Genomic DNA, 16,054 nt, shown 5'->3' with positions numbered 1-16,054 from the left:
AAGCCAGGGAAAAACCCATCCAAGGGGAAAACCCAGAAAGAATGTTTCTCTTCTTATAGAATCTGCCTACAATGAGACTTCTAAGACCCAAAGACCAAAGCCCAAAAATCCTTCCAAGCATCAAGTTAGCCCAAAAGCAGGATCTTCTTCAACATAGCTTTCAACACTTTGACCTTCTACAACTTCGCTCTAGAATTTCGGCCCTACAGCTGCACTTCAAAATTTTGGCCCTACAATTTTGGCCTCCTGCAACTAGGAGCTACAAAAAACCCTAACTTCACACGTTTGCGCAGAGAAAGAGATTATCCCAAGAGACTTTGACTTCTTTTCTTCGTCCTTCCAGCTCTTTTCCTCCTTCGCTATTGCAAATCAAACTTGTCTTCAATCTGTGTCACAAATGAGTCGCGCTCCATCTATTTATAACCCTTCTTGAGGGGTCAAATAGCCCTCCTTTAGGCAGACTTCTCCTTGACTAGGGCCGACTTGCTCTTGGAGGAATAAATGACTTTTCCTTGACAAAAATAAATATTTTCTCTTGTTACAATGAGTCCAAACGGGATTCTAATACATGACATAAATTCCTCTCTGTCCTAGAAAGACCTAGAAGCATGAAGAACATAATTTTGACCTAGACTTGAGCATACAAAACCATGCTTTAAATAAAAATTATTTTTCTTTCTTTATACAATACAATGTCATGTTTACAAAAGGTCATTATGAAGACCGAACCTAGTTACAATTTCCAACAAATCCATGAGAGCATCTATAAGTTCCACTTTGTTTAACAAGTCAAATTAATGCATCAAGATAGGCGGAAGTTAGAAAAACAATACACAAAAATCAAGAGTCTAATTAATAATTATAAGGAAACTCTAATTGCCAAAATAATAATAATAATAGTTCTAGCCATTATTGCATAAATGTGTTGGATATAGTATCCTCAGAGATCCATGAATTATCAAATGTATGCAGTCAAAGCCCCAATTCCATTGAAACATAATAATAAATTTCATGAAACCACATATTTATGTTTGACAGAGTTTTATCTCTTACTATGAGAGATTTTCATTAGTGCTTTGGAATTTGTGCGTTGCAAATGCACTTTGAATCCAATTCAGTCCTAGGGAGGAGTGGTTGAAGGGGAAGACAAAGATATAGCACTTTGAATCCTTACGTTGCAAATCCACTTTTTTCCAAACACGTGTTGGAAAATCAGGACACGATTACGGCTCATGTCCAACATGAGTTTGACTCACGTGCTCATGTTGGACATATGTCACACGTGTCGTGTCCAACACATGAAATATGTGACATCATGTGGAGGGCAGGGAGCAAGGGATAGAGACTCCTATGCATCTATTGGTGTGGGGGATGACCACTCAAGAGGATCACCATTATCAAAAGTGACTAGCTCTAACACTAGTTCATTAAGATTCAAGTTGGCCAATGCCAACTCAATATTGTTGTCCAAACCATATCATCAATAAACACATCCTATATCTTTGTCTTTCCCTTCAACCACTTCTCCCTCTACTTGTAAATAAGACGAAGGGATTCAAAGTGTTGGTAAGTGGATTTTCCCACCATTTTTTAAGACTTTTCATTCAACAATTTGTTTTTCTTACATCAATCCACATTTTCGTCAAATCACAACAATCATGGCTCAATCAACGACAATTGGAAAAGGGCAAAGGAAGGGGAGGAATGGACCCACTAATGTTGTCCCCCTCCTTCAATTTTATTAAGGTCTGCAAGTGTTCCATATATTGGAAATGGGGCTGCAACAACAACTTCAAACGCTAAACAAAACATTGTTTTAGTGAGATAGCGGGCTCAAGAACAAAAGTATCCATTGTGGAAGTATGTTAAAACTTAAAAGGCATCAAGGTCCCATAAAGGATATTCTTGTCAACATGTGGGATAAAAATTGCACACACTTGGAATTGATTGGTTCACTCATTGAATCCCAAATAAGACAACAATGATTGGATCAATGGTGGACCTTTATGTAGATTCCCTCCTCACATGGATGGTTAGATTTCAGAGAGGAGGAAAGATGCATTTAGACATATATATCAAGATAGAGCATCCCTTGATGAGGTGGAGGCGACCATCATAGAGTTCTTCACTATCAATGAAAGATTTGGAGGCTATGATGTGGACAAAGACACGGTGTCTAAGAAGCCTTATGCTTGGTGGGCAACTCATGGGGCAACATTCTCTCTTCTACAGCAATTAGCCATGAGGCTCCTCTCTCAAATTACTTCATCCTCTTGTTGCCAAAGGAATTGGGGCACATATGGGAATTTATATCGTTTGAAGAAGAGCAGTCTTGAGCAGTCTAGGACAGCCACAATGGTGTATGTGCACACCAACCTTATCTTATTTACAAGCAGACGAAGGAGTGGTTGAAGGGATAGACAAAGATATAGGATGTGTTTCCTGATGATATGGTTTATGTTAGAATTTGGATATTGTGGTAACATCGAACAGGGGTTATAGTCTCTAACAGAGTTGGGGGGGAGCGCCCCCCCTTCGAACCCGCTCCCGAATCGCGCTTTGGGCAGGAGCGGCTCCGGAGCACGCTTCTGAAATCGCTCCTGGACGGGAGCGATTTTCGGGAGCGCGCTCCCAACAAAAAATTTGTGCTCCCTCCCATTTTCGGGAGCGTTGTAGGGAGCGATCACTCCGTCGCTCCCAGAGCGAAATTTTAAGCCCGGGAGCGATCGGGGAGAGATCGCTCCCGACCATTAAAAAATCGCTCCGGGAGGGTTTCGGGTGGCGCCGGGAGCGATCCGGCGGAAAAAAATTCCACGGACCCGAAAAAAAAATTAAAAAAAAAATAAAAAAATAAATAAATAAAAATAAAAATAAAAAAATTGTTTTAAAAGCCCAATGGGCCTAAAAAAAATTCATTATCACTTCATTGAGTTGAGTTTCTTGGAGAGCAAGAGCAAAGGAGCAAGGAGAAGCGAGGAGCAAGCGCCGAGGAGCGAGGAGCAAGCCTGCAAAGAGGTAAGTAACTTAGTAATTTAGTTAGTTTAGTTAGTTTAATTTAGTTAGGTAGTAATTTAGTTAATTTAATTTAGTTTATTTAGTTTAAAAATCATGAATTTAAATTAAATTAATTAATCCCAATAAATTAAATTAATTTGCAGATTCAAAACCCTACAAACATCAAACACCATGGACCTGGCTATATTTCTTGGCATTTTCCTCTTCTTGGTCCCTTTTATGGTTATTATGGTGCTGGAGAGTAGGAAACGGAGGGGCCAAACTAAAGAGGGGGATGAAGAAGCTGGAGAAAGTCGAATTGATGAAAACCCCAGTGAGGAGGAGCTTGAGGAGGGTGAACATGACCCTCAAAAAACTAAACAAGACCAAACCCCATTGTGGAAATATGTTAACAGGGCTGAAACAGGGAGAGGGGGTGGAACCACTAAATTTCATTGCCCCCATTGCAACAATGATTACACAGGTTCATACACCCATGCTAGAAGACACCTCTGTAGGAAAAGGCCATGGGATGGAGACAAACAAATAGGAATCAAAACTTGTCCAGCGATGTCAGCAGCAGATAGAGCCAAATACATAAGGGAAGAGGAGGAAGCCCAACACAAATCAAAAAAATCAAGGGGTTTCTTTGAACCAAGCTCACAATCACAAAGAACTCCTTCAGCATCCTCCCAAGGCAGTGGATATGGAGGCACAGGGTCATCAACTTTAAGGCGTAGAACCATATCAGATTTCCTTGATGAGGGGTGTAGGAATGATGTGGATTCAAAGGTTTACAGGTTTCTCTATGCATGTGGGATACCATTCAATGTTCTTCGCTCACCTTATTGGCACGAAATGGTTTCTGCCATAAATGATGCCCCTAAAGGATACAAGGGCCCTGGGTACGACAAGGCAAGAACCGTTGGCCTTGATCTGATGGATGGACAAATGTAAAAGGCAAGTCATTGATAAGTGTTCTTGTTGTGTCTGTTAGTGGTCCCATCTTTCTAACTGCACATGATTACTCAGACAAGTTCAGGACCGCCATCAACATTGCAGAAGCATTACTTGAAACAATTGACCGTATTGGGCCATACAATGTCATCCAAGTCATCACTGATAATGCTCCTAATTGTAAGGCAGCAGGAGCAATTATTGAGGATAAATACCCCAACATATTTTGGTCTACATGTTTGGTTCACACATTGAACCTTCTGATGCATGATGTTGTCAAAAACAAAAATGCACAATACCAATGGATTGGTGATTTGTACAAGAAAGGCAAACAAATGATAAAATTTATTACAAATCATAGCAATACCCATGGCCTTTTCCGCAGTCACTCGAGATTGGAGTTGTTGAAGATTGCGAAGACCAGATTTGGTAGCTATTACCTCACCTTCAGGCACCTTTTGAAGGTAAGAGAGTCATTGGCTAGCATGGTATCAAGTCCACATTGGCAGGTATTAAAGGAAAGGGCTACAAATGCAGCTGACAGGCGAGGTTTTGAACTGGTGGAGGAGGCTGCTCTTGATGGTCAGTTTTGGAGAAGTGTGAGGCAAGTATTGGATTTCACCAAGCCCATTTATCACATGATTCGGTTTGCAGATACAGACAAACCAGTGATTGGCGAGGTGTATGAGCAGATGGACACCATGTTGGGGCAAATAAAAGATATTGTTCATAACAGAGATCCTGACTTATACAATCTAATTCACGATTGTGTGTGTGAACGGTGGAATAGACTTAATCTTCCACTACATTGCTTGGCGTATATCCTTACGCCAAAATACTACTCTACATCTTGGTTGGGCCAACTTGCACCAGGGGGTGGGATTAGGACCAAACCCCATTTAGATGCAGAGGTAACTAGAGGATATTTGGAAGCATTAGAAAAGTTGATACCTGACAAGGAGGAATGTGCAGCTGTGCGCCTTGAAATAGGCAGATACTTCAATGGCACTGGTTTGTATGGTAACTTCCATGCAATGGACGACAGAGATAGATTTGATACTCTCACATGGTGGGAAACATATGGCGGCCAGGGACTTTTGCCAAAATTGGCAGAAAAAGTTCTTTCACAGGTTGTAAATACTTCTTCTGCAGAGAGGTGTTGGAGCACTTACAGCTACATACATAATGTGAAAAGAAACAGACTAAATGAAAACCGAGCAGAAAGCTTGGTTTATGTGCACTACAACTTGAGGTTGTTGAGTCATTACTGTGATCGGGCTTATGAGGATCCCACATGTAAAATTTGGGACAATCACCCAGAGGATGACAATTTGGAGGATGGCATTGTACATCTTGAAGAACTGGAAGAGGAACTTGTAAGGGATGAAGATGAAGCAGCTGCAGTAGCCATGCCACCTCCACCTCCACCATCCAGTAGCAGTGCTCGAGGTCTGAGTCTTGTTCCTTTGCTGTCGCCACCTCCATCTACACCCTCACGTGGAGGTTCTAGTTCTGGTCGTCGATCTGTGCGGGAGACTCCTAGAAGACCACCACGACCTGCTTATACTCCTAGAGACTCTCGTGGCAAGGGCCACATGTAGATTTACAGTTTACTTGTCTTTTTTAGTTTCTATTAGACTTTAGTTTTCATAACTGTTGAGTTTTGAGTCCTTGACTCTTGACCCTTAACTCTTTCATATCATAATGATATTTTTTGTAAACAATATATCACTGTGACAATGAAAATTTGAAGTTTGAAGTTGGGCCTCGGCAATTATAGCTCATTGGTAATGATTGTGAATTATGAATATGATGCTTCGTGAAAGACTAAAGTTGTTTCATTTCATTTCATTATTCATGTTTCATTTTATAAATTTATAACATTTCATATCATGTTAACAGTTAGAAGTTAGGACTTAGAAATATCTAAGATATTACTTCTTGTAATGGTTAAACTTAGCTTACAAGTACAACATTGGTGATCAATGATGATAAATGTTATTGAATTTTCAATTTTGAAAGCTTGAAGTTGAAACTTTAAGATTGAATTTGATGAATCATGATTCACAAGACTCAATATGTTGCAGTTGTAATATGTATTTTACTAACTTGTGGACATGGTTGATGAACTTGATGACGATTATAATTTCTAGATGATTGATGTGATATGGTTCAATGATCAATCTATGTTTTTTTATGTTTTTTATGTCTAATTCATCATTCTACATGTTTTTGTTGACATATATGTATCAAAAATTAAAAATATATAAAAATATATATATATAAAATTGCTCCCGGATTCGCTCCCAAACCGGGAGCTTCTGAAAATGGTCGCTCCCGCTCCCGCTCCCAAGCAACATTGTTCTCACCCATTGGGGTTGGGACATTCAAGAGTTCCTTCATGAAATATCATGAAATGCTAAGCAACTAGGTGATGGCTAATGAAGGGTGTAGATCTCATGCTAAGAATTTAAATGTCCTTACTAAGTCCCATCCATATTTACATTTTTCTTTCCTTTAGTGTGGCTTCATATGCTTTTATTGTTATTTCCACTGCATCAATCTCTTAGGGAAAATTTATGGGCCATGACTTAGAGATGAGGATAAATGGAGTCAGTCCCAATGACAATAAGGGCAACATGAAATGTGATAAGTATGGATTACCTTGGGCACGCTACTTCAATCAGTCCCTCCTATTAGTGTCCCTTATGAAGGAGGGACCTCAGGGAAGGTCACACTAGACTAGGGGAAAAGGATAACCTCCCAAGTGAACCATGGGAACAAGGGTATAATCGAGAGTGGTCAATCTTCCAACTTGGATTTTGATCGATATAAATATGCCGTAAACATTAAATGAAAGCACATGATTACAAGAATGGTTAGTGTACCTTGTCATAGATGACCCAACTTCCTTCAAGAAGCATGTTAGATGGGAGAGAGCACTGACCAGAGCACAAGTGGAGAGCTCTGATGTAAAGCTATTTGTGGGCCATCATAGAGATGTTGGTTGGCTGGTTGGTTTTCAAATGCGAAGGAAAATTATTTCCTATGGGTTACCCATGTTTGGTGGGTAAGAGGATCACCCTATAAGAATGTAAAATAAAGGTCCCCATGCCTCCAAATATGTCAAAATATTCCAAACAAGAGAGGCACTCCACTCCATTATGTAATAAACCACTCAAAAGATGCCAAGTTGCCAATATCACATAGGGCATTCCATCATTGAACAAATGCGCCATGAACCATACACCATTATAGCCTTTGACAAGCTAGATCGCCATAATAAAGTATGTACGAATGGAATGCACTTCTAGAGTAATGAAGCACCATAATGAATAAGCAAGTTGTTACGAAGAAGGTTCATTATAGCAGGTTAAATGCTCCAAAAGACTTGGAATATAAATATCTCCATTAAAGATACATGAATATATATTAAAATGTATGAATAAGAATGATGTTACAAATGAGAGTGAGGGCCTGCTTATATACCCTAGGCAGGGGCCTCTTCATGGAAGATCATGTCCTATTTAAACATGCCTCTTCAATACTAATTACTAATTAACTAATCATTATTACAATTATTGTCACTATTTATACTTACATTATTTGCTATATATTTTATCCATAACATTGCCTTCCTCCTCAAAAAGCTTTGTCCTCAAAGCTTTCTAATGAAAAGGCTTAATCTCTTTTTCTGTTTTGACTGTCTTCTTGTCTCGGAATTGTCATCTCTGTTGATACAAGTTGATATGATCCTTAGACTAAGATATAAAATTGTCGCACTGAGGAAGGATCTAACCATCCCAAATTAATCTTCTATAGAATCTTTCTAGTACTGGAAACTTGTGATGAATCGTTATCACTGGACTTTGTTTTGCGCACTTCAATATCCTTCTGAACATAAATTTGTTGTTTATGTTCTTAGTGATACGGATTTTTCGATTGATTGAGATGTCTATTCATGTGATTCGAATGTAGAAAATGAGCTCTTTTGGTTTGTCTTTCCCCTATCATGTGTGTGGCAATACTCTGATTTACTTTAGGTGACGATATTGTTGAGTTGGTTAGAGAACCTTCACTTGGGATGTTTATCCTCTGAACTGCAACATCTAAGTGTGTCTTTTCTTCAACCAGTTTGCCTTCTTCTTGAGTTATGATATTCACTGGATCAATATTTATTCCTTTCTCTTCAACTTGGACTTCTACATTCGATGCTTCCTTCTTGATAAGTTGTTGTACCTTGTTTTCCAATGACTTCTTGTCATTTTTAAGCTTCTTAATTTGGGTCAATAGTTTTTCTCTATGGATTTATAGTCGAAAGACTTCTTCATCTCTATCCGCAGTGATTTTTTCAAATTCATTTTGCATATTTTGTAGTGCTTTTTTACCTTCTTGAAAAATTACTTTTGAAATATCTAGTATGTCTTTTGGCATTACTGAATTCGGCTTTAATGTAACATCTTGTCGTGTTATTTTTTTATTTTTGTATGAAAATGCCAAAAACTTCTTTTTTGTATTCAAGATGAAGGAATCTAGAGTTTCCCTCCAAGGTGAACCTAAAATAATGTCACCTTGATCACTCCATAGGGTTTGAACTGAGAATTGTGATATGAAAGTATAATATCCAATGTTTAATTGTAAATTGGTTATGTCATATTTTTTGTTGTCATAGCATTCTAATTTTTTTATTATATTTGACTCGAGAATCACTAACTGGTTTGCAATTTTAGGTTTTATATAATTTTTATCTTCGGCTGGCGAGATAGCGATAGTAACATCTTTTCCCGCAATAGACCCTTTAAATCTAAATAGAACTGAGGCATAGTTATATGAAGTTTCTAGGAATCTTCCGTTCTTAATTTCAAGATTAGAATATGTTCTTTTTTCTTCAATGGTTGACTGCATTTTGTTTTGTTGAGATGGAATTAGGGTTTTGAAAGGTAACCCTTTCTAATCTTTACAATAAAAATCTTACTCTCTTTTCTTTCTTTTTTAAATAATCCTTCGAACTTAATGTCCTTCTTCCTTTTAAGATATAACAAAGTTCCCTTTTATTTGGACATTGACGACATTATATTCTCTTCTTATATAACGATACTTTCCACCTTTTTAATTATGAACCTTTCCTTTTCCTTTTATAATTAAACTATGACTTCTTAATTAAATTTATTTTATTATATTTATTTTTTAACTTAAACTTGATATCCTAGTATTAATTGATACCTTATAAAGTATCCCTATATATCTTTTTTTTATAATATTACCTTAAGATTAGGAAAGACCTTATGATTTTCTTTCATGTGCTTCACTTAATTAACCTCTTCTTTTTTTGCTTTATTTACCCACTTTATAATATTTTTCTTTAAATGAGCTCGGCATCAATTTTGAACTTTAATACTTACCGTTGTAATACTTTTTGAGAAAATCATGCACCTCCAAACATTTTTTTGTTTTTGTAACGAATAAAATATAAATATAATGTAAATGATAATAATCATAATTAATGCCCCAAGGGTTAGCTCAATCGGTCAAGTCGGGGCCTCGCCAATGGGAGGTCACAGGGTCGAAACCCGAAAGCTCTTGGGGTTAGGTCTGTGGTGACCGAGGGGTGGACCCCCTTCGGGTGGGGTCCACCCAGATTGCAAAGAACCTGGAGTAGCGGATCAACTGACCAGGGTCCGTGAACCAGCTGGAAAAATAAAAAAAATTTAAAAAAAAATTTAAAAAAAAAAAAAAGATAATAATCATAATTAATTATTAGTTAATTAGTAATTAGGTTGAAGAGGCATGCCTAAATGAGACATGACTCTTCATGAAGAGACACTTGCGTGATATATAAGCAAGCCTCTTGTTCTCATTGTAAATTCATTCATTATCATTCTTATTTATATATTTAATATATAATATTTGTATCCTTAATCGATATCTTGATATTCCAAGTTTTTTGGAGTAATTAATTTGTAGAAGGAACTTTGTTCGCTTCATTTGGTATCAGAGCAGTTCGGTCCTCTAGGTTGCTTTACCAGTGCAGAGAGCTCGTTCTCCGATCCAAGTCTTTGGCTATCGGCTCTTCGTCAAATTTATTGTTGTTGCAGTTCAAGCGTTCGCTAAATATTTAAGAGTTTCTCCTTTTCTCCCTTTTTTTAGACCTTTGGCCATTAAAAAAAAAAAAAATTTAACCCAACAAAAAAAAATATAAGTAAATAAATTAACAAAAAAGAAGAAAAAAAAAAGTAAAAGAAAAAACAAAACGGATACAAAATCTCATACCAAGTATATTTAAAACTTTTTACGTGGAGAAGCCCATGGTTGTAAAAACAACCCATGGTAATTGCCCATGGTATTTTAAAAAGTTAAAAAAAAACAAAAGGAATACGTTTTACTTTCACGTGGAGAACATTTTAACGGAGGTTTTAAAAACAACCCATGGTAATTGCCCATGGTATTTTAAAAAGTTAAAAAAAAACAAAAGGAATACGTTTTACTTTCACGTGGAGAACATTTTAACGGAGGTTTTAAAAACAACCCATGGTAATAGCCCATGGTATTTTAACATCGTGACCGTGTCATATGAAAAGACGTGACCTTTATATTTATTGAGTGGGGTGACATTAAAAAATTATCAAGGAAGTAATTAAGTATATAAAAAAAGGGGACCAATTTATTATAAAAATAAATAAATAATAAAAAATAAAAAGGTGAAACTATTATTATTATAAGATAATAAAGTTATTTTGAAAAGGGGTCTTAATATAAAGAAATACATAAATATATAGAGGGCAACAATATAAAGGAGTATTTTTTTAATAAAACGGTATTCAAGTTTTAACAATCCACATTAAAGGAGAATATTTGAAAAATATATATAGAAGAAATAAGTGATATTTTATAATAAAAATAGCTCCAGTTGACATATTGTTTACATAAAAACATCAAGGCAAAAATGGAGACTAGTAATGAAAGGTTTCCTGAAACCCGTAGTACATGTGTTTACACACTATTTAAAATCAAAGGATCACTCACAGGAAGAGACATCATAATCTCTATCAGTCCTACTGAAAGAAGTAATTATGTTTGTCCTAAATGTGCTAATCAATTGGTGATCTCTGAATCAAATATAGTTGAAACAAATATTTTTGGCAAACAATACGATATAAGCAATCTACACCTAAATATTGGAGATTATACTTTTACCTCACAATTCACCGTGCAAACCTTATCTTTTAACGATAGTGACATTGTTTTGGGATCACCATGGATGAAAACTCTAGGTTCCTTTATTCTAAATATTAAGAAAAAGTTTTTAACATTTTCTTACAAGAAGAAGAAAATAACACTCCAAGATGTTAAACTGAAACCTAATTCAGTAACACCATAAAATATATCGGATATTTCAAAAGTAATTTCTCAAAAAGGTAAAAAAGTATTACAAAATATGCAAAATGAAATTGACAAAATCACTATTGACAAAAATGAAAAAGTTTCTCGACTTAAAAACCATAGTGAAAAATTATTGATGCAAATTAAGAAACTTAAGAAGGATAAGAAGTCATTAGAAAACATGGTACAACAATTTATCGAAAAAGAAGTATCAAATGTAGGAATTCAAGTTGATGACAAACCAACAAACACCGATCCAATGAATATGACAACTCAAGAAGACAAGTCAGTTGAAGAAACGACACAAGTAGATGTTGCAGTTCAGACAATGAACATCCCAAGTGAATGTTCCATAACCATCTCAACAACATCTTTGCCAGAAGAAAATATAAAAATTGGCACATGCCTAGTAAGGAGAAATCAAACCAAAAAAGTTCCATATCGGCATCCGAATCATGAGAACAGACGAATCAACCATGCTAGATATTTGAACCAGTCAAAACCGAAACAACAAACTGATGTTCCGGATAATAGTGTTGTAATCTCAATCCAATCTTATGCAAACAAGTCGTTACAAAATCCCAGTAATCAGAATACTATACAAAAGATTAATTTAGGATGGTCTGAACCCTTCTCAGTGCCACAATTCTGTTTTTCACTAAGAAGATCATATCAGCTTGTATCGACAAAGATGACTGTTCGAAGACAGAAAGACGTTCAAAGCCGAAAAAGAGATCAAGCCTTTTGTCATCAACAAGCTTTAAGGACAAAGCTTTTTGAGGAAGGAGGCAATGTAACGAATAAAATATATAAATAATATAAATATAATGTGAATGATAATAATCATAATTAATTATTAGTTAATTAGTAATTAGGTTGAAGAGGCATGTCTAAATGAGACATGACTCTTCATGAAGAGACACTTGCGTGATATATAAGCAAGCCTCTTGTTCTCATTGTAAATTCATTCATTATCATTCATTCTCATTCTTATTCATATATTTAATATATAATATTTGTGTCCTTAATGGATATCTTGATATTCCAAGTTTTTTGGAGTAATTAATTTGTAGAAGGAACTTGTTTCCTTCAGTTTTACCCACAACAAAATAAGCGACTACATTATTAATTAATGAACCGTCACACCCTTGGGAATGAATCAATACTCAAGTTTATGCAATTGCTTCTGATTGATCCAATAGTGGTGGTTCTTGATAGCGTGTGAATTGGCAACGGCCTAGTGGCAGTGGATGGACTAGGTTGGATGGACTAGGCAGTGGTTTTTTCGTTTTGTTGCGACGTTCTCTACGGTGGTGACTGATTATGACAACGGTTGTGCAGTCATTGACCAGTGGTGCGAGGTAGTCGGATGGTGGCATGTGTCCGACTTGAATAGGGGGTGGTTTGACTACGGTTCTATGGCTAGTTTTTGTTGCAGCAACAAGAACAACCTACGACGGCTGCTGGTTGGGTGACGATGGGGTAAGCAGTTGTAGGTGTTAGTGGAGAACGCGGTTGGAAAGTCAGCAGCACAGCGTTTCTGTCTAGTCGATGGCAGTGATGTGGTTGTTGAGTGGGGCAGCGTGCAGTGGAAAAGGCGGTAGGAGCGAACCACTGTGGAAATTGATGCTTCGTACAACAGCGTGATGTTTGTCAATCAGTGGATTTGTCTACGGAGACTTGTTGTCTATCGAAAGGTGGAGCGCTAACTAGGCAATGGAAAGCGTCTGAGGATGACAGCGATAATTCTCGACTACGTTGTGGCCGAGTCACGTTGTGCCCACAGAGGTCGGTTGACTTGGTCGGCTAATTGTTCTTATTTTTTATTTTTTAAATAACTTTTTATTATTAATTTTTTTATCTTTTTTTAATCTTATTTTTTGTTTTCAATATAAATCTTTTTTTTAATTTTATATTTGTCTCACTTTTTTTTCCAACTTTTTTGTTCTTTGTATTTCGTAATATATATATATAGTAAATATTTTTTCAATCTTGTAGATATTTTATAGCCCCCTTTTTTAAATTCTCTTTTTCTAATTTTTTTGTGGGGTTACTTTTTTATTAAAAAAAATTTAAATTTTTTAGTTTTTTTAATAATTCCTTCTTTTATTCTTCTAATGGCCAAACATTTGTCGGTAGTATGGAGAATCTCCATAAACTTGTGTAGCGAAACGCTTAAATTGCGATACCAATGAAGTTGATGAAGAATCAATGGCCAAAGGTCGAATCAAACTAATTCTCTACAATGGTTGAGCGGCCAAAGGATCAAACAGCGTTGATACCAATGTTACGAGCAAGGTTCATTATAGAAGGTTAAATGCTCCAGAAGACTTGGAATATAAAGATCTCCATTGAAAATACATGAATATATATTAAAATGTATGAATAAGAATGATGTTACAAATGACTGAGGGCCTGCTTATATACCCTAGGCAGGTGCCTCTTCATGGAGGGTCATGTCCCATTTAAACATGCCTCTTCAATACTAATTACTAATTAACTAATCATTATTACAATTATCATCACTATTTATATTTATATTATTTGCTATATATTTTATTCATAACACAAGTAATAAAGATATTGTACATCTTCTAACCAAGGTACATCAACCATAAACCACTACATGAAACCTCCAAAGTAAAATGCTACATTTTGGGGATGTGGGGGTGAAGGTGGGGCAAGCAACTATGCAAACCAACACTCTACTCATGACTCATCAGCACCCACCAATGGTCATTGACAGAGTCACAAGGGAAGTGTTGACACAAGTGTGTGTACAAACAATAAACCCCCACCCCACCTCAAACAACATAACACTCCACCAAATAATTCTGAATATGTATGCCATGTGTGAACACTGAAGACAATCCAACTGAACAACAATAATCGCTGAAATATGTGTAATCAGATGACAAAAGATGGCAAAGAGATACTCCATGCACAGCCTGCTGAGCATGGTCTTCTAACAAGGACAAAATCCTCATGATACAAGAGGCGTAACAATGCCAATATCCAAGATGTTAGTTCTTTGGATACTCCATATTAGGAAATCATGAAACCATTGCTTCACAACTTAGGATATAAATTAATGACAATTCTTGATTAAGTAATACAATATATTGATAAGATTTCAGTACTGGCTCTATAGTGATGTTGCCAACCATCTAAGAAATGGATGGATCATTGTCAAAATTTAGTATACACATCAACAACTTATCTGGATTGAATTAGGCATTGAGCATTTTTTATATAATGGACGATGGTCTCACAAACCCACTAAAAAACATAGGGAAGTGACAAAAAAGCTGAAACCAGATCAAGAGGTACGAAAACTGCACTCCAATACTCTTAACTGAAACAAACCTGCTAACACCAAATGGGATTTGCTTCATAAAGGATAAGGATTAAAACGAATCTCCGTTTATCTAAAAGAAACAATCAGAGACTTTCAACTATAACTCCAATACTTATGACATAAATGATGAAATTCCATCCAAAAGAAGGCATACACAGAAATGTGATTCCTAGCAAAATTCAGGGCCCTAAGCACCTTAGTAATGAAAGAAAATCGAACAGCCTCAATAAAAACTTGGTCATTTTCCCTTGAAAAGACCTCATACTGGACATCCCTCATCTACTCAACATAATGATTACCAGATTCAATCTCCTCTTTGCGAACTGCAAAATGTCTCATGGCTTCAGTTACTCTCTCAAGTGAAGAGGTGCTCCCATCCCTGATTCCCATCATCAAATGATGATAATAGGTCAAGTATATGGAAGCCAGATTGTGAGAAAAGCATGATGAGTGAAATCGGAAATGAAATGAGAGATAATTTTTATGTATGAACTAAAGATGACAATCAGTCAAAAAGATTAAAAGGAGATTTCCTGTTAGATGTCTTTGATCAATGTGAATTTTGAAGATAAAATGACAATTATGTTGCTTTCACCTGAAAATTACTGAAGCACAGAAAGCAAGTATACTTAGAGAAAAGCAGCAAAACTCGGTTCTACAAACACGTATTCAGTTAAAATGCAAACTATTATACATTGTACTTTGCATTTGAGGAACAAAAGTGGGAACTCAAGGAACTTTAGCATTTAAGAATTGAAAATCAAATTCCATAATATAATCTGTGAGAAGACTGAAAATTGAGCAAATGGCCAGCAATCTATACTATATTACTATGTTTAAGAAAATACAAAACTGGTCTGCATATTGTACACATAGTCACAAGATTGATATAAACTGCAGGTATTGATATAAACTGCAGGTGTGTGTATTAAAATGAGAATGTTTGATGCACTAAGAATAAGACTTCTAAATCTTACCCGTAGTTCATCATAGGCCCAGAAATACTGTGGATATTTTCCTCTTGGACCACCAAAAGCTTCCTGCCAGGAATCTAACAATACCAATATCTTGTCTCTTACCTGCATATCTGTCTGAAACAAACGTGACAACAGACTTTCGATGAGAAACCCCATGTACAACATAATAATAAGGACAAACTTCTCTTCAAACTCAACTCAACTTCCGTATTGCAGGTTCCGTGAATAAAGCCAAGCTTTATATAAAAGAAAGTAAAGAGAAAAAAAAATGGAATTTTGCTCTAATGCCACACACAGATAAAGAATCACAGGTCATTTAATGTTTTTTAGCACCTATTGTCATATCCTTATTGTGGATATTTAATTGAAATATCTTTACATTAGAAAT

The 16,054-nt window shown here is 36.1% G+C and overlaps 1 protein-coding gene across 2 annotated transcripts in view; it reads right to left on the bottom strand.

The window, feature by feature from the left end:
- Positions 1-16,054, bottom strand: part of LOC149161225 (TOM1-like protein 3) — a 276,511-nt gene that overhangs the window by 203,277 nt on the left and 57,180 nt on the right. For both annotated transcript variants that reach the window (XM_089436920.1, XM_089436919.1), the window contains exon 5: positions 15,667-15,780. In XM_089436920.1, coding sequence (XP_089293046.1) covers positions 15,667-15,780 — 114 coding nt within the window. The remainder of the gene's footprint in view (positions 1-15,666; positions 15,781-16,054) is intronic.

Source organism: Pinus tabuliformis, chromosome 5_2, assembly GCF_031772625.1.
Source record: "Pinus tabuliformis cultivar Carrire ecotype Pingquan chromosome 5_2, CPIR1, whole genome shotgun sequence".
NCBI lineage: Eukaryota > Viridiplantae > Streptophyta > Pinopsida > Pinales > Pinaceae > Pinus > Pinus tabuliformis.
Note: the sequence above shows the minus strand (reverse complement) of the source record. Positions and strands in the feature narration are given on the sequence as shown.